At 44.5% G+C, this 25048-nt stretch overlaps 1 protein-coding gene across 1 annotated transcript in view; it reads left to right on the top strand.

Annotated features, from left to right (window-relative positions):
• The window catches only part of cnksr2a (connector enhancer of kinase suppressor of Ras 2a), a 799210-nt gene that overhangs the window by 610274 nt on the left and 163888 nt on the right, over window positions 1-25048 (top strand). Inside the window, exons 13-14 of the mRNA XM_070893873.1 lie at window positions 14230-14275; window positions 21774-21946. Coding sequence (XP_070749974.1) covers window positions 14230-14275; window positions 21774-21946 — 219 coding nt within the window. The remainder of the gene's footprint in view (window positions 1-14229; window positions 14276-21773; window positions 21947-25048) is intronic.

The raw sequence follows: 25048 nt of genomic DNA, 5'->3' as shown, positions 1-25048 counted from the left end.
TATCACAGTGTGGGCTGGCCTGTGCTGCACCTGGGCCCTCGCCTCTTCTGGGCCCCAGATTCATGCCTCTTCTGGACCCCGGTCACGTCCCTCTACAAACTCTTGCCGCTCCTTCGCCCCTCCTGCTGTGCCTGCCCACACTGCAATCAGCGACCTGGCTTCGCGGCCGTCGCCCTCCTGCAGCAGCACGCGCTGCTCCCTGCAGTGGAATGCCACTGGACGCTGCTCCCTGCAGTGGCCCCGGCCTGCTGATGGTCTTGCAGCCAGGACCGCGCCGATTTCCATTTTTATCGCCCACGCCGGAAATAACGCCCATTTTTGGGCGATCTGCACAAGTGTAAAATCTAGCCCTATAAATTTTAACTTTGAAATATAATGTAATGACATTTTATAAATGCACAATTAGAGAAACTAATTTTCTCGAGCAGAGCACTTCCTGTTGTCCAACCTAGAGTATTTTTTATATATTTTTTAATGTGGTGTTATCAATGGCCCGGATTGTATGGGGTCTACGACGTCGTACACCATCGTAAGTGCTCAAAATAGCCCCGCAAGTTCCAGGTTTCCACATGTGCTGCTTGGATAGATCCTTCGCATCCGCACCATTTGCCCAACTACTGCCCAGCAAATGCCCACAACACCCTTAAGCCTCCTTTTACCAGCGTAAGGGTTAAAATAAATATTAAAATAAAATTTTTTAAATGATTTAAAAAAAAACATTTTAAATTAGTTTAGGTAAATTTTGGCCCATTTTTAAAATGTTTAAATATATGATTCAAAAAAATTTCATTTTTATTTTAAATGCTTAATTAAAGGATCATTTAATTAATTTTGAACATGTGATCATTTGTTTTTATTTAAGTGATGTTAATTCTTATTTATTTGGAGATTTCTAATAGTATTAGTATTAGGCAGTCCCTCATGTCGGGGATGACCTGCTTTCCACACTAAAAAGGGATGAGTTCACAGGTGTTTCAATGAGGGACCTGACATTCCAGGTCCCAAACTAGATATTGAAGGATGGAAGATGCAAGGGGTGAAGGCCCAGGGGCAGCACGGGCCAGTCCACACTGCGATCTGTGGGAGATCTCTCGTATGCTTATGGGAATTCCATACATAAATGGAATCCCCATAAGCATCATAGCAATCTTCCTTTTTGATTGGTTGGCCTGGTCATGTGATCTCAGGGACACTTGTGACCCGCGATCAGTGGGCCTTTACGCAGGCGAACGCCTGTAGGCCCAGGACCTGGAGAGTCTGAAGCTTCGGAGACACCAGGTATGTTAGGATTTTTTTTTTTTCGGTTCGGTGAGGTATTCTTCTGGCACGCCTCAAACCACAATTGCAGGGCCATTATCAGTAGATTAATAAGGGCAACAGCTGGAAGAACAAGAGGCAAGCATTCTCCTGAGACCTGGCTTTGCTGTATTTCCAGCAGTTGCAAAGTGAAGAGGAGGGATATCTAGTTGTTGCAAGAGATGGAGATCATTGCACAGCAGAGATGAAAATGGTGGGTCTTGTTTTGCTGTTGTAATTCAGAATAGTTTTGTCCAAAGGTTTTAATCAACAGGACAAGCTAGCAACTTATCTTAAGTTAGAAATTAGAATTTCCATTATCACCTAACTGTAGAAATGTGTTTTTTTTAAGATAGCATATAAATATGGCTTATAAATTTTGAGATAATTTATCAGAATATATAGTAGGATATGTTTATGGCTGGTTATAAGATACGAGGAAATAGTTTAACTAAAAGGTTCTGACAACACCATAAATGCCAAGAGGAAAGCTTGAGCAGATTTCAGTGTCATTAGAATCCACAGATTCAATTAGTGCCTTGTATCTCGAACAATTCTCCCCTTGTCAAACCCAGGCCCTGCACTAACTGCAACCAGACCTTTTTGGCACAGTGTCTCGACTCTTAAACATAAATGTCAGCCTAGGAAAGGAGCAAAAGTTGACCAAAACCATCAAAAAGACTGTCTTTCCTTTTTTTGCTGTTTGCTCATTCTTTGTTGGTGGTTATCCCACCTGCTTGCTATGTGTTCGTTGGTAGATTGCCTACATGTTCAATCACATTCAGGGAGTCAGCATTGTTTGGCTAGCAGTGAATTACTCTGATCTCTTGCTTTTTATGCATATATTTTGAGCCAATCAAGCAACTGTAATGTATACTGTGCATGTTAGTTGTCTATTGCATTGGTTGAAGTTCAGCAATGATATTAGTTGAAGGGATTCTGTGATTCATTGGCTGTGAAACTGATTCCTGGGATGGGGGGATTGTCCTCTGAGGAGAGATTGAGTCGACAAAGCCTATATTCTCTAGAGTATATAAATATATACTCGGCAGCCCATGTCCTAACTCGCACCAAGTCCCGTTCACCCATCACCCCTGTACTCGCTGACCTACATTGGCTTCCGGTTAAGCAACGCCTCAATTTCAAAATTCTCATCCTTGTTTACAAATTCCTCCATGGCCTCGTCCCTCCCTATCTCTAATCTCCTTGAACCTCACAACCCCCCCTTGATACTGCGTAATAGTATAGTAGGACGAAGCTATAAAGAGTTGTATATCCAAGTTTGCAAATTACACGGAGTTAGGAGGCACAATAAGTTGTGTGGATGGGAGCAGTAAATTACAAAGGAACATAGACAGATTAAGTATGTAGGCAAAACAGTGGCGGATGGAGTCCAATGTGACGAACTTTGAGGATATTTACTTAAGATCGGGGAAAGACAAATCGGAATATTTTCTTAATGGTGAGAAACTAGGAGCTGTAGAGGAGCAAAGGGATTTGGGTGTCCATGTACACAGATCATTAAAAGCTAGAGCACGAGTACCAAAATGCAAATGGAATGTTGATCCTTATCTCAAGGGGACTGGAATACAGAAAGGAGGCAGTTATGCTTCAGTTGTACATATAATAGGTCAGACTCTACAATCAGCAAAGTCAACAGAATTTTCAGTTACAAGGCCAAAATATTAGAATATTAGTCAGAGGAAGTTGTGATCAAAATGTGAAGTGCTTTGTTCAGACCTTGAGTACTGGGTCAAGTATTTTTTTAAATCCCCGGAGAAGATTTTTTTTTAGCTGACAGTTGTCATGGAGCATATTGCTAAGTATTATGAAATATATCACAGATCACGGTAAATGAAAAGAGAGCCTGCACTCTTTGTTTGTGTACTGGAAATTTCCTTTTTTCTATTATGGGGTGGGGAGAACTTAAATGGGGCATGCAGCAAATGTGCGAGATAACTTGTACATCTCTTAATATATTACTTACTCAGAAACTCGATGAGTGTTGATTCACCAGAGTCTTACGGTACATAATGAAAGGTTACAATATGGATATTTATTACATCCTTGATTATACTTTTAATGACAGTGGTCAGAAGTTTCCCTTTGAAATGAGTGCGGGTTTGTAGGCGGATGGGGTGAGGCGTTAAAAGCGCTGACAATGCGTCGGGAAGCCGCTTTCATCCTACTGACTTGTGCCTTTAACTCCATCGCGTTTCTCAGTTCGCCAGAGGCCCGCTCGGGAGAGTCGGGCGACCAAATTCTAGTATTTAAGAGCTTATTAACAGACTATTACCAGGCTTTTTAAAGTAATGTTGCAGCTTTTACTGGGTGTGCACGGGATTCACGGGCTTCCTGAAACTGAGTGGCCATTGTGTGAGTTGAACAATTGACAGTTGAAATATTCACATAAATGCTCACACCTGTTTCCTTGCCTAAGGGGAAGGCTCTTGCTGACATAATTGGTGCAGAGAATTTGCTGTCAGGAGTTTGCAGGTAACCTCTGCAATTGCGGAAGCCACTCTCACTGCATAGCAAGTCGCTCTCACTACATTGGAGGATTATGCTTCTGATCTCCATTTTACCTGGCATCTACCAGATCGTCATAGGTGTCACTTGTGCTGTTTCATCTTGGACCTCAGATTCGGACCAAGCTGAACCCCAGCTGTAGCAACACCAGCAGCTTTCTGCTCACTGACCTGATGCTCCACGGGAAAAAGGGGATCAGCACAAAGCTACACCTTGCCTTGGCGATACCCCCAACACAGGGTATACAGGCAGAGGATGAGCTTCCGGACATGACTGAACAGCAGTGCCTCAGGAGGCTAAGGCTATTGCATCAGGTCGTGGCAGAGATTTGTAGCCTGCTGGAAGAAGACCTGATGCCCAGAGGATCTGGTGGATACGCCTTACCGATGGCTGTCAAAGTCACCATTGCCCTCAACTTCTTCATCTCAGGCTCCTTCTAGGAATCTACAACAAACATTTGCAGGATCTCGTAGTCGGCCACACACACATGCATCGCCCAGGTGACCGATGTCATGTTTCACAAGTCAGCCAATTATATCAACTTTGCTACTGATGAGGCCAGTGTTACTGAGCGGACACTCAGCTTTGTGGCTCTGGCTGGCTTCCCACAGGTGCAGGGCATCATTGACTGCACACGTGGCCATGAATGCACCCCCAGACCACCCAGGGGTGTTTGTGAGCTAGGGCTTCCACTCTCTCAATGTGCAGCTCATCTGCAACTATAAAAAGATCATTCATGTGTATGCCAGATTCTCAGAGAACTGTCGTGACTCTTTCGTTCTGCGCAGTCTACCCTCCTTCAGCTCTTCGCACCTCCGACCAGACTTGCCAACTGGTTGCTTGAAGACAAAGGCTATCCACTGAAGACGTGGCTGATGACACCCTTGAGGAGGCCAAGCAATGAGGCAGAGGAGCACTATAATCAAAGCCACATCATGACCATATGTGTCATAGAGCAAGCTATTGGGATGCTGAAGATGTGCTTCAGATGCCTAGAGCGATCTTAAGGAGCCCTTCAGTACACACCAGCCAGGGTCTCCAGAATGATTGTCTTATGCTGTGCATTGCACAACATAACACAACAGCAAGCATTGAATCTGCAGGAGGAGCAAGGTACAGAGCGTCGGAGGAGGAGGGTGATGAGGAGGAGCAGGTGGAATATGAGGAAGAGGAGGAACCAGAAGTGCAGATGGCACCAGCAGCAATGCACATTGCTGCACGGGATGGACTCATAATGACATGATTTAGTTAAGTTGCACCAGTGCACCCATCTGACTCCCAGATGCTGAACCAAATTTCCCGCCAACCTCCCCCCACAAAACCACAGTCCTAAAATGACCAAATCATTCCTGTCACACACACACACACACACACCCATTGCTCAAGGTTAAGTAAAGTCTCACTATTCACTCCAAGTGTCAAGGCCACTTCCCAGGTAGCAACCAAAAATGGACATGACCGGAAAGTGGTGCAAAGAAATGAATTTATGTGGCTCATAAATACAACTGAAACTTAACCATCTAACATTTTGAAACGCACCCATGTGCATAGCCTTGTGCATCTACAATTGCGGCTTTTTTCTTTTCCTAATACTTCTACGTCGTGCACCTCCTGTGGCTTCAGCAGAGGTAGAGGTAGACTGCTCATTTCCCTGCTCTGACTGCTTAGACACTTTTGGCGGACATCCTCTAGGTCTTGGAGCCTGTGATGGCCCCACCAAAGTCCGCTGTGCAGGGGCAGACTCAGCCATTGGGATCTGGGGCAGCATGTGGGGCTCTGACTGAGGGGGAAGCAATGGGGAAGAGCGCTTTGAGAGGAGCCCACACTTCCATGTCCCCTCTCACAATCACCCCTCTCGTGGGCCTCCCATACTTCCCTGCTAGCAAGAAGCTGGAGAGCACCTTGCTGCACAGCAGTGGGGCGATGAACATCCAAGTCTAGGATTCTATCCATCCTAGATATGGCTGCAATAAGAGTCTGCAATCCGTTGTTCACACCAAGCAGGCACTCGTTTGAGTAGCACATTTGATGCTCCATGCACGTGGCCACTCTTTCCATGGAAGAGCACATCGTTGCCATCGCCTGCGACATGGTGTTGCTCATGTTGGAGATGGACTCCTCCATTCTCCCTACAATCGCACACATCGCGACTGGTAAAGCTGCCAGAGCCTCACGCATTTTTTTGCTGCTTCTCTAAGATCATCCTCTTTGTCGTCGACCCCCGAGGTTCAGCATCTGCATCCAATATCCTGCACCCTCCGATGAGGAATCTCCAGTGCTGTCCCTGACTCCACCATCTGCTCTTGCTCACTTGTGATGTGTGAGACACCAGGTGGCACTACTACTCTCTCACAGGACCACCCCACCTACGTGTGCGTATCTGCACTGGTGTTGGGTGCGCATGGGTCTGGTTGGTGACAATATACCCTCAGGCTGGAGCTTCCTCTGAGGATTCGTCTTCCTCCTCTGGCTGGATAGTGGGGGGGTGGGCACTTGATGGACCTGTGGAAGAGTAAAGACATGAACTGTTATGATAAGAATATTTTAAGTTAACATTATGCACATGATCATATTTTGCTGGCTGCTGACATCAAGTCACCATGAGTGACTGTTGTATGCCATGTGGGATATTTAATTCGGTTGTTGCGAGGTCCCCCTCTCTCCCTCTCCTACCGCCAGCAGCTCTGCCACTTCACTTATTTCCAGGGCCTTCTCCTCTACTGCCCTCAATGGAGTGGTAATTGGAGGGCCACCTCTGGTTTTCTGCCTCTCCCTGCTGTTCTGCACTCTCTTCTCCTGCAAGTAGGAAAACAAGAGAACTCTGAGTAAGAGTCATGGAATGAGTGTAAGGGATGTATGAGCTACATCTATTTCGGGTATGAGTGGTGTGACATTGCCAGTGGGCCTCCTTCTGTACTGTTAATTTATATGATTCTATGGGCCAGACTTTCCATAAAGGCCCTCAATGCCCGATTGCCCACTGAGAAGGACCGCTAACGTTTGGCAAAAAAAGCTGGTGAGAATTTACATTTTGAAGATAAAAGTAAGTAGAACTGACCGCCCGGCGGGAAAATGGACGTTGCACACTCATTCTCGACGGTTTTCTCAGCAGGTAAGTGCAAAGTTAGACAAATGGGCTGTCGTTACCGGAATGGACAGTAAATAGAAAAATTTAGTCTGAGGCTGCGGTTGGACCTAGGGAGGGGGGAAAACTTTTTAAAAAATGTTCATAAAAAAAAAATAAACATGTACAAACCATCCCCAAGATAGTTTTAACCCCAATAACCGTGTTAAAATTTAAAAAAAATTAAAGAACCTTTAACTTAACTTTTTTTGCAGGGTCCCTCCTTACCACCCTGCAAAAGCAGCTTTTACAGGGCGGGTCTCTCGGCGATCTGGATGTCGGCGGTTGAGGCCAAACTTACGCCCTGGCGGTTATTCTCGGCGTTGCACGTGGGCGGTTTGATCCCGGCGGGCGACTTCAAATGTGGACAATAACGTTCAAAAACTTACATAGAAACTCTTGCTGGGCGAAAAACCAGCTGTAACGCCGAGAAAATCGCCGACAATGAAACCGAAAGTCTGGTCCCATGATTCTATGATTGCATTAGGATGAGGGTGAGAGTCAGTGGTGGATAGTCAGATGGGGCTGTGAATAGCTGCATAGATAATGAGGGATGTGTGCACCTCCATGATGGTTGGTGTGAGGAGTGATGTAGGAGTAGATTTGGGAAGGCAGAGTGATGGGGTGACGTGCACATCAGGATGTAGTTGAATGTGGCATTGTATGTACCTTTCCTGACTTCATGAGGTCATTAAATCTCCTTCTGCATTGAATCCAGGACTTGGTAACAACACTCCTGCTGCTCACTTCGTCAGTGATCTCCAGCCATGCCCTCTTTGTCTCTGCAGCTGGCCTCTTCCTCCCATTACCAGAGAAGAGGACATCCCTGCGGGCTCTCACTCCCTGGAGCTGGATTTCCGGGGAGATCATTGAATTGTGGCATAGCTTTTGTCGCTGAGCCTGCATTTTTGCTTAAACCTTTAGAATTAAACGACTTCCTTCCTCTGACACCAACCACGGTCGACCCCACCACCCTTTCCAGCACCTCGACCAGCCTTCAACTATCATCAGTGCAATGCTCCTTTAAATAGGCAAGCTGCAGTCGAGTCATCCGTGACACCATCAGACTAGCTCCAATTAATTGGCGTGGAAAGCCGCACGACTAACTCAATTGGAGTAGTTTAATTAAAACCACACTGCAGAGCGAGCTAAAAAAACATCCAGAATAGTGACCCACTACTCGGTTCCTCCGCACCTAACTCCACAGGAAGGTAAAGATTCAACTCGATGTGAGGGGCACAGGCATTTATGAATGTAGAAAAAGTCCAAAGTCATTGTGCATCTCGTAGCACGTATATGGTTGACAGATTTTTGTAAGTTTATCAATCAGATATCTATTCTCTTTAAAGGCCACATAATCACATGCCAACAGCAAACAGTTGAGTGCTTGCCTCCAAACAAGATGGGTAGGATTTTGTGATCGGGAGCGATGCTCAGATTGGAACTTCGCTAAGTGGTAGCGCTCTCTCGTTTGAGTCAGAAGGTTGTGGGTTCAAGTCGCACTCCAGGGACTTGACCATATAATCCAGTCTGACACACTAGTACAGTACTGAGGGAGTGCTGTGTTGTCAGAGGTTTCTTTCGATGAGACGTTAAACTGAGGCCTCATTAACTCTCTCAGGCAGTCGTAGAAGATTCCACGGCACTATTCGAAGAAGAGCATGGGAGTTGTCCCAGGTGTCCTGCCCATCATTTATCCCTCAAACAGCACTTAAAACAGTGGAGCCGGGAAATTACTTCATTGTTGTTTGTGGAACCTTGCTGTGCGCAAATTGCCTGCTGCATTTTCTACACTTCAAAAAGTACTTAATTGGCTGTAAAGCACTTTGGGATGTCCTAAGGTCATTAAAGGCTCTATATAAATGCAAGTCTTTCTTTTTTTTTCTGCATCACTTGTAATCAAATTGGAAATCCGTTCTGTCCCCCTTCACATATCATGGCTTGGATCTAACAAATACTAAGTCCATGTGGTAAAAGAGATCTTTTTTTCCTTGCCAGTTTTCTCAGCTAATTTTCTCCCCTCCCACGCCTCTCCTAAAGGTGTTAACTCCTTGCGAGGGTAGGTTCAAACAGTTGCCCTCTATTTGCTGAAGTAGCCATTGTTCAAGTGACCCTTGACAGTGAGTAGCACCAGGTCCTTTGGGTACAGGGGCCAACCCTGCCATGCCCAATCCTATCAGTACTTAACATCCACATAAATAAGGGCTATTACTGAGTACTCATCCAGGGGCTCTGAAGCCAATTGTAGCAACGTTTAGTACCACCTTAGCTCAGCACCAACTGGGAATTGAACCTGAAACATTCCTGGTCTCCCTGGGCCAAGCCACGAGCTGGTTAAACTGATCAAGCCATCAAGAGTGTGGGGTTTTATTTTAAAAAGGGGGCAGATTTACAAGCAGGGTGGAGATGGGTTCTCCTGATTTCCTGTCGAACCTCAACAGCAGATCAAAGAGACCTCGGAGAAACCGTGTCAATGGCTGTTTATGCCGATTGTCCAGTAATTTCACCTGATACAGCAGTCGATCGGGAAAACTCCTTCAGGGATTCTACCCCAATGAATTTAATAGTTGGACTTAAGATGAGTCTATCAACTGATACAATCATTAGTGTGAGAGCAGCTAATCTCCAGGAGAGAAAGTTGTCATGCTTTTTTTTTTATTGCATTTGTGAAAATACAGTGGGTGGTTGTCATGATTTTCACTGAAACAACACTTTGATTATCAGTATGGTTTGAATGTATTAGTTGCTGAGGATGGAGCTTTCATTGTATAACAATGAGAAGGAGAAGGATGGAGGAGGAACTTGCTGATTCATGATCTGCAGTGGCATCAAATATTATAATTCATTTATGGAGTCTTATCTAATGCAAACACAATCATAACTTACAGTATTGGTGGGAAGAATGTATGAGTTAATGTGTTTTTGTCATATTAATTAATAAAATAAAGAAGTTTGATATTTATTTATTGTTTAAAACCTAAAAATGCAAACCTTTGGTTTAATTCTGCTGTTACCTACCTTCCAGTTATTCCTTTCATCTTTCATTACACAGATCAGCATCAGAAAATCAATGGAGAGATTAGAATTTCATCAGTGGCATTTTTACTGCTCTCTGACCTCTCAGCAAAGTTTTTTGAGTGTATCTTCGATCCCACAGGGTGCTCACTTATCTCCTCCTTGCCTGAGTTTCTCTGTCTTGCCTGTACTGTCTCATCTGTGTGTTTTTCTGCATGCTACTTTTCCAACTGTGTCCTTTCAGTCTCTCAAAATCTCCGTTCTAAGTCATCTGTGTTTGTTATTCTGTCCTCTGTGGAAATACACCACGATTGTATCTCGCACTGGAGGAGAAATCATTCAGTTCACTTTTTCACTTGATTTTTTTTTACGGTCTTTTGACTTAATTCCAGCTTTGAAACGGTTTCCAGCTTTGAGACGGTTTCCACTTCTCACCAGTCTGTAAAGGACACTCACGAAAACCTAAGGCCCAGATTCAGGCCACAATCTATGCTTCTGGACTCCATGTTCTGCAAGAACCGAACCACATACAATTTGTGTAGGAACGACCTTCTTCAGTCAATCGGAATTAAAGTCAAAGGTGCAATTTTTGCATCAATGTAAATTAAGTTCTGTGTCACATTTCGGGATTCTCTGACTTTGACACAAATAATTTTAATATATGGTTTGGGCAGAAACTTGACTGCAAGGAAGTAGTTTACCCAGAAATTACATGTTGGCTTGGTCATCCATTGCTAGACTAAAGGTGATTTAAAAGTTGCATAGGCAGTTGTTATACGCAGATGCCAAAAATGGCCACTTCTCTAGCGATTTCTGGCCTTTTATGAAGACATCTAGCACTTTAATGTTGACAAACTCTTTTGAACTCTGTGGATCATGGGAGAGGGGGCTTTCAAAAGGTCAGGACACAGGCATCAGGAGGTCAGTCAGGCAGTGTGGAACGTCTGCTCTGTTCAGGGATTGTATCATTGCCAATTTCTTTGGACGTCTCGGAGAGGAAGAACTCCCGAGGAATTTCCTGCTGATTGGATCACGTGACTTCCATGATACTCTGTGTCCTGTATATTTTCCCTACTGTGGAATAAAGCAGTTTACAAACCGAACCAAACAATGCCTCGCCTAGTGTTAACTGAGTCTGCCTTCAGAAAGCTGAAAGAATTGCATGTACTTAAGACATGGAGATCCAATCCAGATCACAAGGATGTTCCGTTGTTACACTCGGAGTCCTGCTACTGCACTAGCAGATATGGGCAGTGAGCGTCAACTTCTGTGTAAAAAGAAAAAGCGGCCAATCAGTGTCTGCCTGCAGTTCCACAGTCGCCATCTCTACCTAGAAAAAAAGTGTGACATACAACATTGGTACAATGTGCAGAAGGGGCAGTGGTTGTGTACAATACTTGAAATGGTACCTCAAAGAGAGTGAGGGAGCTCACAACTTAGATTTGTTATATGCTTGATGGGCCACCTGAGAAATGTGTGCTGAAGTGAAGATTCTAGATTTCCTGGATTCTAGACCAAGGTGATGGTCGCTTTATTGTTTAGAGCTGATGTCAACATATTTCTAAAATCCCAGTGCTTCTCAGAGTGATTTGTTAATATACATTCACATCTTTAAATAAAGCTGCCACTTTTTCTTCCATAATTGCACCAAAAAACCCAGACGCATATTGCCATGGAAACTAAGGGCCAGCTTCCTTGGTTTCTCAGTAGTTTGCTTGATGTCTGTTATCTGCCTTGCTATCATAATACAAGTAGCCCACAAAGGTGTTTCACAGCAACAGCTAATTGATTTTGATTTTTTTTTCATGTTTCAGTTACCTGAAAAATAATAATGTGGCACTTTATCATCATCATCCATCATCATCATAGGCGGTCCCTCGCATCGAGGATGACTTACTTCCACGACAAAAAGGGAAGAGTTCAGAGATGTTTCAATGAAGGACCTAATATTCCAGGTCCCGAACTACGTTGAAGGGTGGAAGATGCCTGTGCGTGGATTTTTTAACATGTGGTGGCCGTTGCACACCAGCCACCACACGGGCTTGACAGAGCTAGGTCTTGGTCCAGTGGCAAGGATTAACCAAGACGACTGGAGACCAGCTCTGCTGGACAGAATACAAGAAAAAGCTTACCTTTAAATAGATGATTTTCTAATTTTAAGCATCTTAATTTTTCTATATTGTATCTGTACAACTATAGTCAATGATGCTCTGAATTTTCCTCTCATTCCAAATTTGCCAAATCACCTTCTTACATCCCCTGTGTTGCAATAAAGCCTGACCCCTCCCCCCCAACCTCTACCATCTAGAAGGACAGGGCAGCAGGTATATGCAAGCTCCGTTCCAAGTCACACACCATCCTGACTTGGACAGATATCGCCGCTGGGTCAAAATACTAGGATTCCCTACCTAACAGCATTTTGGGAGTACCTTCACCAGTGATTCAAGAAAAAGGCCCATGTTCTCATGGGCAATTAAGGATGAACAATAAATGTCAGCCTTGTCAGCGACATCCTCATCCCAAGAATGAATTTTTGAAAACTCGGGGGGGGGGGGGGGGGGGTGCAGTATTTGATGTGAAATGGCAAGCTGCCACATCAATTTATTGAATGTCTCAGTAATTATCAGACACTATTACGCCTCAGGCTTCAGCTTCCAAAACCAAAAAGAGTGAATCACTAAGAATAAAAAGCTGTTCCTAATTCGCCAGCCCATGTCTTCAGTTTAAATCTTCAACTGCTTTTGTACCACCCCACTTGCCATAAATTGCATGCCACCATTCTCAGGCCTACTACACATCTATGCAATATGCACACATGTGCATTGGGCCAGCATATTGCACGCAAAGAGCCTGCACCCAAACTGTACATGAAGCCAATCAAGGCCCCAATCGTTTTTGTTATCTTGGTCAACCACTCAGTGCTCACTTGCAACAAAGCTCTTCAGGAAACGCCTGCCTTAAGCAATAGATTGTGCCTTTCTGGGAGGCCCTCTCTGTAATTTAGGGCTGGCCTACTATTCTGGACCTCCTTTGCCATGATCTTTAATGTCCAATTAATTCATCGGGCTTTCCTCCAAGAGGCCATTGTAAGGTTCATAAAGCAAGTGCCTCTCGCAGGAAGTCTGTCACTAGATGCCGGCATCCGATAACTCACCCGCGTGACCTCGATGTCCTGTATGCAGAGCGCAGCAGCAAATTATGCTAATGCTGGCCTTGCATTATAGGGTGAGGTCAGCTGAGTTGAACTTGGGTGCAAGCCCTGAAAATCCTCAGCGAGGACATACCAACAATTATGCAAGGATCGTGGCCCCTGCTGACCTCTGTCTTTGATGCTACTGGAGTAGATGGGGTCAGTTGTGAAGGCCCAATATTAAAGCATTGCCAGTGGGTATCTGTGGCACTAGGGGCACATCTCAGGCACCCAGCTGTCCTGGAATCCTGCAAATTGCAGCCTCTGCAAGGAGAATGTCAATATGTTCTAACTTGCATATGTTACTCTGTGTTTCCAACATGTCAAATTTTCAAGGGATGGAAATGTGAAAGCTAAACCCCATCTCCTCCCCCCACCACTTTCTCAGTGACCAGTAGTCACAGAGCTTCTGGAGATGGTTATTTATCGTCCTTGTTTTAACCTGTAGTATGCTGTGACAGTTTTATGTTGGTGTAAAAAATTGCCCATTTGTCCTTGATTTTCAGAATGTCCCAGAAAAATGAAAGTGCTTCAGTAGCCACATTTGTGATAGTACTTAAGTATACAGAAATCAGAAGTGTGGTTTCTGTCTTTTTGCCAGTAGATACCAGACAACAGCAGCCATTTGTGTGTAGAATGTCTGCAGTATTCATAAGACTGACTTTAAAAAGCCCACAGTAACTTTGTGGTTCGACCATGTGGCTTTTTTTTTCTAGTACCTGCATTGCAGATGTATTCTATAAATGTAAATAAAACACTTAATTCCCATACTGTTTTTGGGAAGTACTTGTATTAGAAAGGAATCACCTGTTAAATGAAGAATACCATTACACCTCGAATTAGAACAATCTTTCTTCATATTTCTAAATGTGTTGGTGAATAGTGATGGTTGTATGAATTAGCAGGCTGTGTTTCTATTTTTATTTTGCAGTACAGGAAATGCAGATCTAAGTTGAGGTAACAACCCATGTTGACGATGACACTGTCATATGCAGTTCGAAACCAGATGGAACATAAATTGTAAAATCCTCAATTTATATTTTTCACTGTTGCTTTTCCTCTTCTTCGATTTCAGACATTCCAGCAGTCCCTGGGGCAGAAGTCCAAAAAAAGAAACAAAGGTATTTGATTCTTTTCAGGAATTTTAAATTTTTTTCTGTTCCGTAGTTTTGTTTCAGAGATGAAATTTCAGATTAGTAGTTTTAAGCAGTTTTGAACTTTTATATACATGTAATTTTAATCCTGTTGTACCTAACTTTGAAGTTCAAGAAAAAATTTTAATTCATTGACTGCGGTAACCCTCTTGCAAGCCAGTTCTGACCGTGCTGAAGGTTTCACTGTCGCACTACGGTCTGAAATTGTGGTTATTTCACTTTTTTTTTGTTCATTTCGCACTTTTGTTTTTATTAAAAGTTTGTTTTATTCTCAAAATTCTATTGCAGCAAACAAAAGTAAAGCTAGCAGTGCAAGTGGAAACTTAGTTTATGTTATAGTTATTTAATGATCAAACCTAAATAAATGTGTGTGCTGGTAAAAGGGTTAACACCGTCAATATGAGAAATTAATTGCGTGCATTTTTTGGTGCTGCAAAAGCTTTTGTCAATATTTTTTAATTATGTGCAGACAGATATAGTAATGAAGCTCTATTCTGAGCTGGGATTTGTCTACAGACCTGGAAATCCCTACACCCAAGGCTCAGGTGAAATTTTTAACTAAATCCCAGACTCCAGAGAGAAAGGCACACCAAGTGAGGAACACTTCTTGCAGGCATTTCTTACATTATATGGCCAGTTTATTGAGCATATTTAGTGATCTTTTTTCAGAAATGTATAATGTTTTTTGTTATGTCGGAAATGTCACTTCCATCTGAAAACACTAATCTGAGTGAAAAAGAGAAATGACAGCCCAAAAGAGCATGAATCTGGAGTGATTTAATTGATCAGTTTTGCCAGTTTATGAACTTCGGTGGAAAAAATAGTGAACGGTTTAATTACTCATTTATTGCTCCATAGTATCTTTTACTGCTTTCGTTCAGAATTAGTTAATTGTGTATTTGATTGGCAACAACAGATAAATGGTTATGTGAGCCAGTCCATTCATGGAAGTGTGATGCTTTGGAGGTGTGAGTCTATAAAGTTAGGGTGCTAACTGGCCTACTACCTCCCAATATGGCGGGCAGTAAGCCCACACACATTTCTACCTGGAATGAGCTGCCCGCCATATTGGGAAAGGAAGTTGCAATGGCGGCAGTAGCATACACCGGAAACAGAAACATTGAAAATCAAAAATAATTCATGTAAATTAGAATCTTGAGCTTCTTACACGGGCCATTGTAGATATTCAAATGCCACAGTGCTTTACTCCCCACATCTTGAACTCGCACAGCACAGTGTGGCACTAACCGGCAGGAAGGCCCCCATACTTACAAGTACGCAGGTTACTCCCCTTCCCCGCTGGCTACTGATTTTCCCCCACCCCTCCATCTCCGCCACCAATCTCACCATTTCTTTCTTGATTTCAAGTTAAAACGTCATGTGTATATTTCCCAAGATTAATTTGTAGAGACCTGCTTTAAATCAGTGATACATGGTTCACACACAGCTGTCAAGCAGTTGACCGACCAGCTATGTTTCCTGCCATAATTGGGAGTGAATCTGTATTTGCAAACAGTTACATATTTATTTGCTGTTTAAATTATTTCCACTGGCTGTCTGTGACTGAATTAGATGTTTACTTGATGTCCTTAAAGTGAGACAATGGCTGGAATATCGCTGGCGCTCAGCGGATGGGATGGGTGGCGGGTCAGCTATTAAAATGATTGATAGCGGGTCAGGAACCCGCTGTCAAAACGCACAAACGGGACTTTCCCAATGTCGAGTCTGCCAGCGCTGAGCAAACCCGACCAGCAACGGTAGGGGACCTAATTTAAACAATTATTGGCTTGTGAATTTAACCTTACTTTTTGACTTTAACAGCTCATCCACGGCTTCCACACTGCTCCTGGACCCCATCTGCTAACCTGAGGCGGAAGCTGAATGGCCATTGAATCAGCTGATGAGTAACAGCTTGAAATGTAGTATAAAAGCTCCCACTTCACATCTGTTCACTTTCCAAGTGCAGAGGCTGTTGCTTTCTCCCTTTGGAACACAGATTGAGCTTTATGCTGGCTGCAAGTGTTTGGAGCAAACGCTCCAGCCAGTGTCACCTCATTGCAACAACCTCTCTCACCAATGACAGATTGCTTCTGTCACCTCAACTTCAACTGCTATCTACTCCATAAGCATGGGTACCATTTACACTCTCTCACCTTGGTCCTCAGAATCTGACCATGATGAGCCCCAACACCCAGCAGCAACAACAATACCAGCACCACCAACCTTCTCTTCAACCACCTGATGCTGCACAGGACAGAGGGCATCAGCACATGGCTGCACCGTTGGAGGCAATACCCCCAACACAGGGTATACAGGCAGGTGGTCAACTTTCTCAACATGCCTGAGCAGCAGTGTCAAAGTAGAGTCAGGCTATCACACCAGATCATTGTAGACATTTGCAGATTGCTGTACCAAAACCTGCAGCCCAGAGGAGCAGGTGGACACACCTTACCACTCACTGTCAAAGTCACCAGTCCTCTCAAATTCTTTGCCTCAGGCTCCTTCCAGGGATCTGCAGCAGACGGCCGCCCACAGATGCATCACAAAGGTAACCGTTCCATCTTTGACAAGTCAGCCAATTACATCAAGTTTGCCGCTGATGAAGCCAGTATTCATGAACGGGTGCTTGGCTTTGCCGCTCTGGCTGGATTCCCATAGGTGCAGGGCATCATCAACTGCACAGATGTGGCCATCAGGGCACCCTATCATAATCCAGCAGTTTTTGTCAACCACAAGGGCTTCCATGCCCTCAATGTCCAGGTTGTCTCTAATCATAGGAAAATCATCATGCATGTGTGTCAGATTCCTTGGTAGCTGCCATGACTCTTTTGTCTTGAGCCAGTCCACTCTCCCTCAGCTCTTCTCACCTCTAAATAGACTTTCCAACTGGTTGCTTGAAGAAGAGGGCTATCCATTGAAGACGTGGCTCATGACACTCTTGAGGAAGCCAAGTACTGATGCCAAGGAACGCTACAATCAAAGCCACATCTCCACCAGAAGTCTCATTGAATAGACAGTAGGCATCCTGAAAATGCACTTTCGCTGCCTTGGCAGATCTGGAGGAGCCCTGCAGTATGCACCAGCGAGAGTCTCCAGAATCGTTGTAGAGTGTGTTGCGTCCTCCAAAACATGGTGCAGCAGTGAGGAGTATTCTTTAATGAAGAGCAAGGTGCAGAACCTCTTCAGAGGAGAAGGAGGAGGAGAAGGAGTAGCAGCATGAGGTGGAAGAAAAGAAGGAGGAAGAGATGGCAGGAGCTGCAGCCCATATCCCACCACCACAGGAACATATTGGTGCCCGTGAGGACATCGATAGTCTCATCATGGCCAGATTCACTTGAGCTAACTCATTACACCCATGTGGCTGCCACATGCCTTGACAGGTTGTCTACATCCTACACCACACCCTGCATTTATTAATCCATTCCTTTCACAGTCAGCACCATTGCTGGAGGAACCGTTAGGTCCGACACTTTGCTCCAACTAACTAAGCCACCTCCCATTGTGCACACAAATGTCTCCAAGATCAGAAAGGTTCCAAAATAAATAACCTTATACAACAAATGAAATGAAAACAAACATGCCATTATCTTGTCCAACACACCCAAGTGAATACCTTTGTGATATTACTTGTGAGACTTCTTTCTTTTCCAGGGAAGTGCAACCCCTGTGGCTTCAGCAGAGGTGGAGGCAGCCTCCTCACTTCCCTGCTGCGCCTGCTTAAACGCCTTTAGCGGTCGTCCTCTGGGATTTGGGAGACATAGAGGGCTCTGCGAAAGTCCGCTCCTTGTGCGACTGTGCAGGGGAAAACAAGGCCATCGCGATCCGAGGAGGCATCTGACATTCCTCGTAGAAAGGACAACTATGAGCTTCTGGCTTCTATCCTCCATAGAAAACTACCTCTTCTCCATAGATGCCCATCTATTTTCCAGAAATAGCCATCTATCCTCCATCGGTGACAATCTATTTTGCCTAGACACCATGCACTCCTGCGCCTGGCGCATTAAGCCCTCCATGCAGGTGGCCATCCCATCCTATCCATGGAGGACCTTACAGTCGCGAGTGCATGTGCCACGGTGGTGCTCACGTTTGAGATGGACTCTTCTATTCTCTGAACACTCGCAGTCACTGCAGTTGCAAAACCTATCAAAGCTCCTGCACTTGCTCCTGGAGCTTCCGGATCACCCTCTTTGTAGATGGCCCCCGAGGCTCAGCATCTGCATGCAGCTGAGCAGAGCTAAGAGTATCCTGCGCCCTGCAGTGAGGAGTCTCCACTGCTGACCCTGTCTCCAGCATCTGCTGTTGATGTGTGAGACACCAGATGACAACACTACCCTATCTCGCGATAGACCCACCGAGCTGTGGGTCTCTGTGCTGCTGCTTGGTGTGCTTCTGTCTGGTGCCGCTGCGCCCTCAGAGGCTTGACGTTCCTCTGAGGTGTCGTCCTCTTCTTGGGTCTCGAAAGTGGTGGGGCGGGGAGGCTCTTGATGAATCTGTGGGATTAGTTAGATATAACTATGTATAATGCGTACAGATACCATTATGCACATTATGAGCTTTCAATGTCTCCTGACATCAGCTCCCATGTGAGTGAGTGATGAATGCCATGTAGCTGAAAGGACACTGATTCTGTCAATGGTGCTGAGCCCCTCTCTCCGTCCCCCACTTCCATCTGCTCCCCCGCTCTTGTGACCTCCAGGGCATTCTCCTCTGCACTTGTTAATGTGGACAATTGTGGAGGGCCTCCTCCCATTCTTTGTCTCTCTCTGTTATTGTGGGCTCTCTTCTCCTGCAAGGAGAGAAAGTTGAGTGAGAGTGATGGAATGAGTGCAAGAACTAGAAGGGTCAGATGTGTAGAATGTGATTATGAGGGGTGGGGTGGTAATACCAAGTGGCCTCCTTGTGTGTTGTTAGCTGATGTGATAGCACTAGGATGAGGGTGAGGGGTGGCTAGTGAAATGGGGATGTGATAAAGTACATAGAGAGAGAGGCATGGGTGGAGGTGCAAGAGATGTTGGTGCAAGAAAGGATGTGTAGGAGTAGGGCTGGGAAGGCAGAATGATGGGGATGTGTCGAGAGGCACAGCAGGATGAAAGTGATTGTGGCTTTCCTGATCACAGAAGATCATTCAAATGTTTTCAGCACTGCACCCAGATCCTCCTTACAACTGCCCTGCTAACAACCTCCTCTGCAATCTCTAATGAAGCCCTCTTGGTCTCCTGGGTAGACCCACTGACAGGGAAGAGTACCTCCCTGCGTGTCCAGACTCGCTCCACAAGATCATGGAGAGAGTCATCGGAGAACTTGGGTGCAGCCCTCTACCTTGTTCCAGCTATCACTGTAGTCCTGTGGCCTTACAAGTCCCAACTGTCCAGAATAGGATTCTTGATACAGCTTCAAATGCAAATTCATGGTCCTTTTAAATATACCGGCACCAGACCCGCTCCTCTTAATTGGGGCCGGGTCACACACTGGGCCGACTTAACAAGGCCTATTAAGGGAAAGTCTTTTGCCGCAGGATGAAGGCAGCAGTGGCCGAGCAGCCCGCCACAGACCTCGACACCATTGGACCCACCCAGGCTGGGAACTCACCATTATTGGTTTGATGGAAGTGTACCTTCATGCACATAACATACACCTTCCCCTTTGGGCAGAAATCCAGGAGTGCATTAAAAGAAAAGAAAGACTTGCATTTATATAGCACCTTTCACAATCTCAGGACATCCCAAAGTGCTTTGTGGCCAATGAAGTACTTTTGAAGTGTAGTCACTGTTGTAATGTATGGAAATATAGCAGTCAATTTGCACATAGCAAGGCCCCACAAACAGCAATGAGATAATGACTATATAATCTGTTTTTAGTGTTGGTTGAGGGATATATTTTTACATAAGAACATAAGAAATAGGAGCAGGAATAGGCCATTTGGCCCCTCGAGCCTGCTCTGTCATTCAATAAGATCATGGCTGATCTGATCATGGACTCAGCTCCACTTCCCTGCCTGCTCTGCATAACCCTTTATTCCCTTATCGTTCAAAAATCTGTCCATCTCCACCTTAAATATATTCAATGACCTAGCTTCCACAGCTCTCTGGGGCAGAGAATTCCACATTCGCGACCATCTGAGAGAAGAAACTCCTCCTCATCCCAGTTCTAAATGGGCGACCCCTTATTCTGAAATTATGCCCCCTAGTTTTAGATACCCCCACGAGTGGATACATCCTCTCTGCATTTACCTTGTCGAGTCCCCTCAGTATCTTATATGTTTCATTAAGATCACCTCTCATTCTTCTAAACTCCAATGAGTATAGGCCCAACCTGCTCAACCTTTTTTCATAAGTCAACCGCTTCGTCTCCGGAATCAGCCTAGTGAACCTTCCCTGAACTGCCTCCAATGCAAGAATATCCCTCCTTAAATAAGGAGACCAAAACTGTACGAAGTACTCAAGGTGTGGTCTTACCAATACCCTATCACAGTTGTAGCAGGACTACCCTGCTTTTATACTCCATCCCCTTTGCAATAAAGGCCAACATTCCATTTGCCTTCCTGATTACTTACTGTACCTGCATACTAACTTTTTGTGTTTAATGCACAAGGACCCCCAAGTCCCTCTGTACTGCAACATTTTGTAATCTCTCTCCATTTAAATAATAATTAGCTTTTTAATGTTCCCTGCCAAAGTGGATAACCTCACATTTTCCCACATTAGACTCCATCTGCCAAATATTTGCCCGCTCAATTAGCCTGTCTGTATCCCTTTGCAGATTCTTTGTGTCCTACTCACAACTTGCTTTCCCACCCATCTTTGTATCATCAGCAAACTTGGCTACATTACACTCGGTCCCTTCATCCAATTCATTCATATAGTTTGTAAATAGTTGAGGCCCCAGCACAAATCCCTGTGGCACCCCACTAGTTACCGTTTGCCAATCGGAAAATAACCCATTTATCTCGACTCTCTGGTTTCTGTTAGTTAGCCAATCCTCTATCCATACTAATATATTACCCCTGTGAGCTCTTATCTTGTGCAATAACCTTTTATTTGACACATTATTGAATGCCTTCTGGAAATCCAAATACACCACATCCACTGGTTCCCCCTTATCCACCCTGCTCGTTACATCCTCAAAGAACTCCAGCAAATTTGTCAAACATGATTTCCCTTTCATAAAACCATGCTGACTCTGCTTGACTGCATTATGATTTTCCAAATATTCTGCTACTGCTTCCTTAATAATGGACTCCAGCAGGAGAACTCCCCCTGCTCACCAGGACAGCAGGAGAACTCCCCCTGCTCTTCTTTGAAATGTGCCATTAGCTGCACTGGAACTGAATATCAGACACTGCATATAACGGGCGGCCAATCCGATACCGCCTGCTTTGTGCCAGCGCCCGAGATGAATTTCTAGGCCATTATGTGTAGCTGGGTATTTGACTGCCTGACCTTCTCCTGTTTCCTGATAATTTCAGGTACTGTGACAGCTATGAGCAGGAGAAGAATTTCTTGCAAGGACCTTGGTCGTGGAGACTGCGAAGGCTGGTTATGGAAGAAAAAGGATGCCAAGAGCTACTTTTCACAGAAGTGGAAAAAGTACTGGGTTGTATTGAAGGATGTCTCGCTGTATTGGTACATGAATGAAGAAGTAAGATCTAATTTAAATATGCTTACTATGAATGTGTGTGTCTCTTGTGTATGAATTCAGGTCTCAGCGAACAGGATTAAATGAGTTTTCAAAAGAATTATTTTTTAAAGGAACAAACTTGCTTTTATACAGCACCTTTTACAACATCAGGATGTCCCAAAGCGCTTTACAGCAATTGAAGTACTTTTGAAGTGTGAAAAAAAACTGAGCTATTAAAAATTCTCAGTAATGTAAACTATTAAAGGAGTCAGCTCAGCAGGGAAATTGCCTCAATTAAGAAAATATTAGTCCAGACATGCAGCCACTTTCACACGACTGTAGAGAACATTCTAAAAAAAAGAGGGGAAGCTAATGCCTAATTGGTTTGCGAGTCTACTGCAGTTTTTCTTCAACGGGTATCTTTTTCTAAATTGCCTGGTAGTACAGGGGTTTGGTGAACTTAGGGCTGGATTTTCGGCTTGTTTGCGCCTCAGTTAGTGCCCCGGAGGGGTGGAAAATGGTGTTTCTAGGCGTTACGGCGGGCGTCCACCTTTTACCGCTTGGTCGGCAAATTCGGCTCATGGTTTGCGGCAGCGCAAAAACTTACCACCCCGCCCTTTAATTTCACTGAGATCATGACGTCAATCATCGTGCAACGTTCCGCTATGCAAAATTCGGCCCTAACACCTCATTAAACGCACGTCCCAGGAAACGTCTGAAAAAACAGACGTGATATTGGCGATGTATTTAAATGGAGGGAGGAGGATCCGACATCGCAGGTCACATTGACTGCAATGGTTGCACACATCACGCTGCGTGAAGCTCCGACTTGAAAGCAGCAGTTTTACCTGCCATTACAGTGTCCTTACAATGTCAGTGAGAGAATTTAATGGGGGCATTACTAGTTCGCCAGCATTTCATGCTGCATGCTATTACCAGGTGGTGTCAAGCTAGAAGAAGGGCTCTTGACCATGTTGGCCCCGGATGGGGGGAGGCCAAAGACTTCTGGGGAGGAGGGCTTATGCCCCATGGTTTACAGGCATACCTCCAGCTCTCTGAGGAGTAGTGTGTGAGAAGGCTGCACTTCCGAAAGGATGTGCTGACAGAGATATGCCACCTCCTATAGGGAGACGGATGCCTGGACCGCTCTGGAGGCAGCTTTCAATACTCCCCTCAACAGGTTTCCGAATTCATTGTGGTGTGCTGCATGTTGCACAGCTTGATCATCATGAGGGGCCGGGCCTTGCCAGTGGGGTCTGCAGGCTCACCTCAGGAGGAGGAGGATGACAAAGAGGAGCCTGGCGAGGCCCACATTGGCTAGCCATACCATCCATGGGGGAGGCAGCATGGAGATGCTGCCGGAACAAGAGTCGCACGTTGCCAGCTCATAATGGATCAGTTCTCCTAAATGGAGAAAACTGAGGAATGGAGCTAATACTGGACATGCTATGTGCCCCCATAAAGACACATCTCTGGTGAACGTTGGAATGATACACAAGGCATCAATGGCAAAGAATGAATCATAAATTTTACTGCAACAAAATAACAAAAACCCTCCCCATCAAAAGAAACCCATTCAATATACAATATTATGTTGCAGGGCGCTGAACAACAATTAAGTCCCTTAAATCTACAAAACTTTCCTAACACCGCAATTTTCAGCTGGGACGCAAAAACGTCCTTATATCATGCCTGATTTTGCGCCCCCGATCGTGAAACCTCAGTTTTTGCTGTATTTTGCAGACAAGGGCACAAGCTTTTTCGCGGCGATATCAGGACCGCCCTGACACCATTGCCGCTCCGAAATCTCAAAAGCCAAAAATCCAGCCCTTAGTGTGCTAGAGTAGGCAATAGTACAGGAGGTTAGTGAACTACCTAGTATGTTACAGAGTAGGCAATAGTACAGGAGGTTAGTGAACTACCTAATATGTTACAGAGTAGATGATAGTACAGGAGGTTAGTGAACTACCTAGTATGTTACAGAGTAGATGATAGTACAGGAGGTTAGTGAACTACCCTAGTATGTTACAGAGTAGATGATAGTACAGGAGGTTAGTGAACTAACTAGTATGTTACAGAGTAGGCAATAGTACAGGAGGTTAGTGAACTACCCTAGTATGTTACAGAGTAGATGATAGTACAGGAGGTTAGTGAACTAACTTAGCGTGTCACAGAGTAGGAGGACTCAGCTTGGCATCTGAGTTTTCCAACATGGTTAAGTTCATGACTGAATCAGCTGGAGAAGTGCGGTGAGTGGAAGTAAGAAGCTTTTGCCAAGAGGAGGAGTGAAAGGAAGTCAGACATTGCCGATGCACTTTGTAATCTGCTATATTGTCAGGTTATAAAGCCGCTTTGGCAAGGTCTTTGAGCAGCTCGCTGCCCAGTCTACCAACTTAAGACGTGTCTCATAGGGGAGTTGACAGGGAGAAAGAAATGCATGAACAAGAAGAAAATATTTTGTAAAATAAAGTCAAGCAGTGAATAGCATTCTTTGAAAGTAATTGAGAGGATCCATTACGATTTATGTTTATTGTGCAATGTAACTAGTGCTTGCAGAGCTTCAGTATTTGCTCACTTCAGAGTGAATTCTGGAAATTTGTAAAAATCTCTTGTGTCATTTTTAGGAACATGGAAGCACTGGTGGATTGGCATTTTTATAATTTTGTAAAACCAGTATACTTTTCACACAACTTATTTTGCTAATTCTTTCAGGGTATTTTGCGACAGCAAAACCACTTGGCAAAATGGTAGACTGAATATGTGTGTATATGTAATCTACCATACATGGCACAATAAGTTTATTTTTTTAATCTCTCAATTTCTAAATTTCAGTTTCAAGAAGACTTAAACCTATTGTATGTGATGCAGCAGACAATAATAGCATTCTCAATCCTTAAAAGTGTGCATGTGCGCTATTGCAACTCAGTGACTAACATGAAAACTAAGTAACTACATGTACTTATGTTTAGCACTTTATTTAATTTCTCTCAGTATGGTAAAGCAGAATAAATGTGGTACATTTACCATTTGTGTCATATTCTATTGGTGGTTAGATGTTGCCAAATCTGGAACTTAAGTAAAAAAACGCTAGAAATTGGAAACCGGAAATGCTGGAAATGCACA

This window comes from Pristiophorus japonicus, chromosome 11, assembly GCF_044704955.1.
Source record: "Pristiophorus japonicus isolate sPriJap1 chromosome 11, sPriJap1.hap1, whole genome shotgun sequence".
Lineage (NCBI taxonomy): Eukaryota > Metazoa > Chordata > Chondrichthyes > Pristiophoridae > Pristiophorus > Pristiophorus japonicus.
This window is presented reverse-complemented; position numbering and strand designations above follow the sequence as displayed.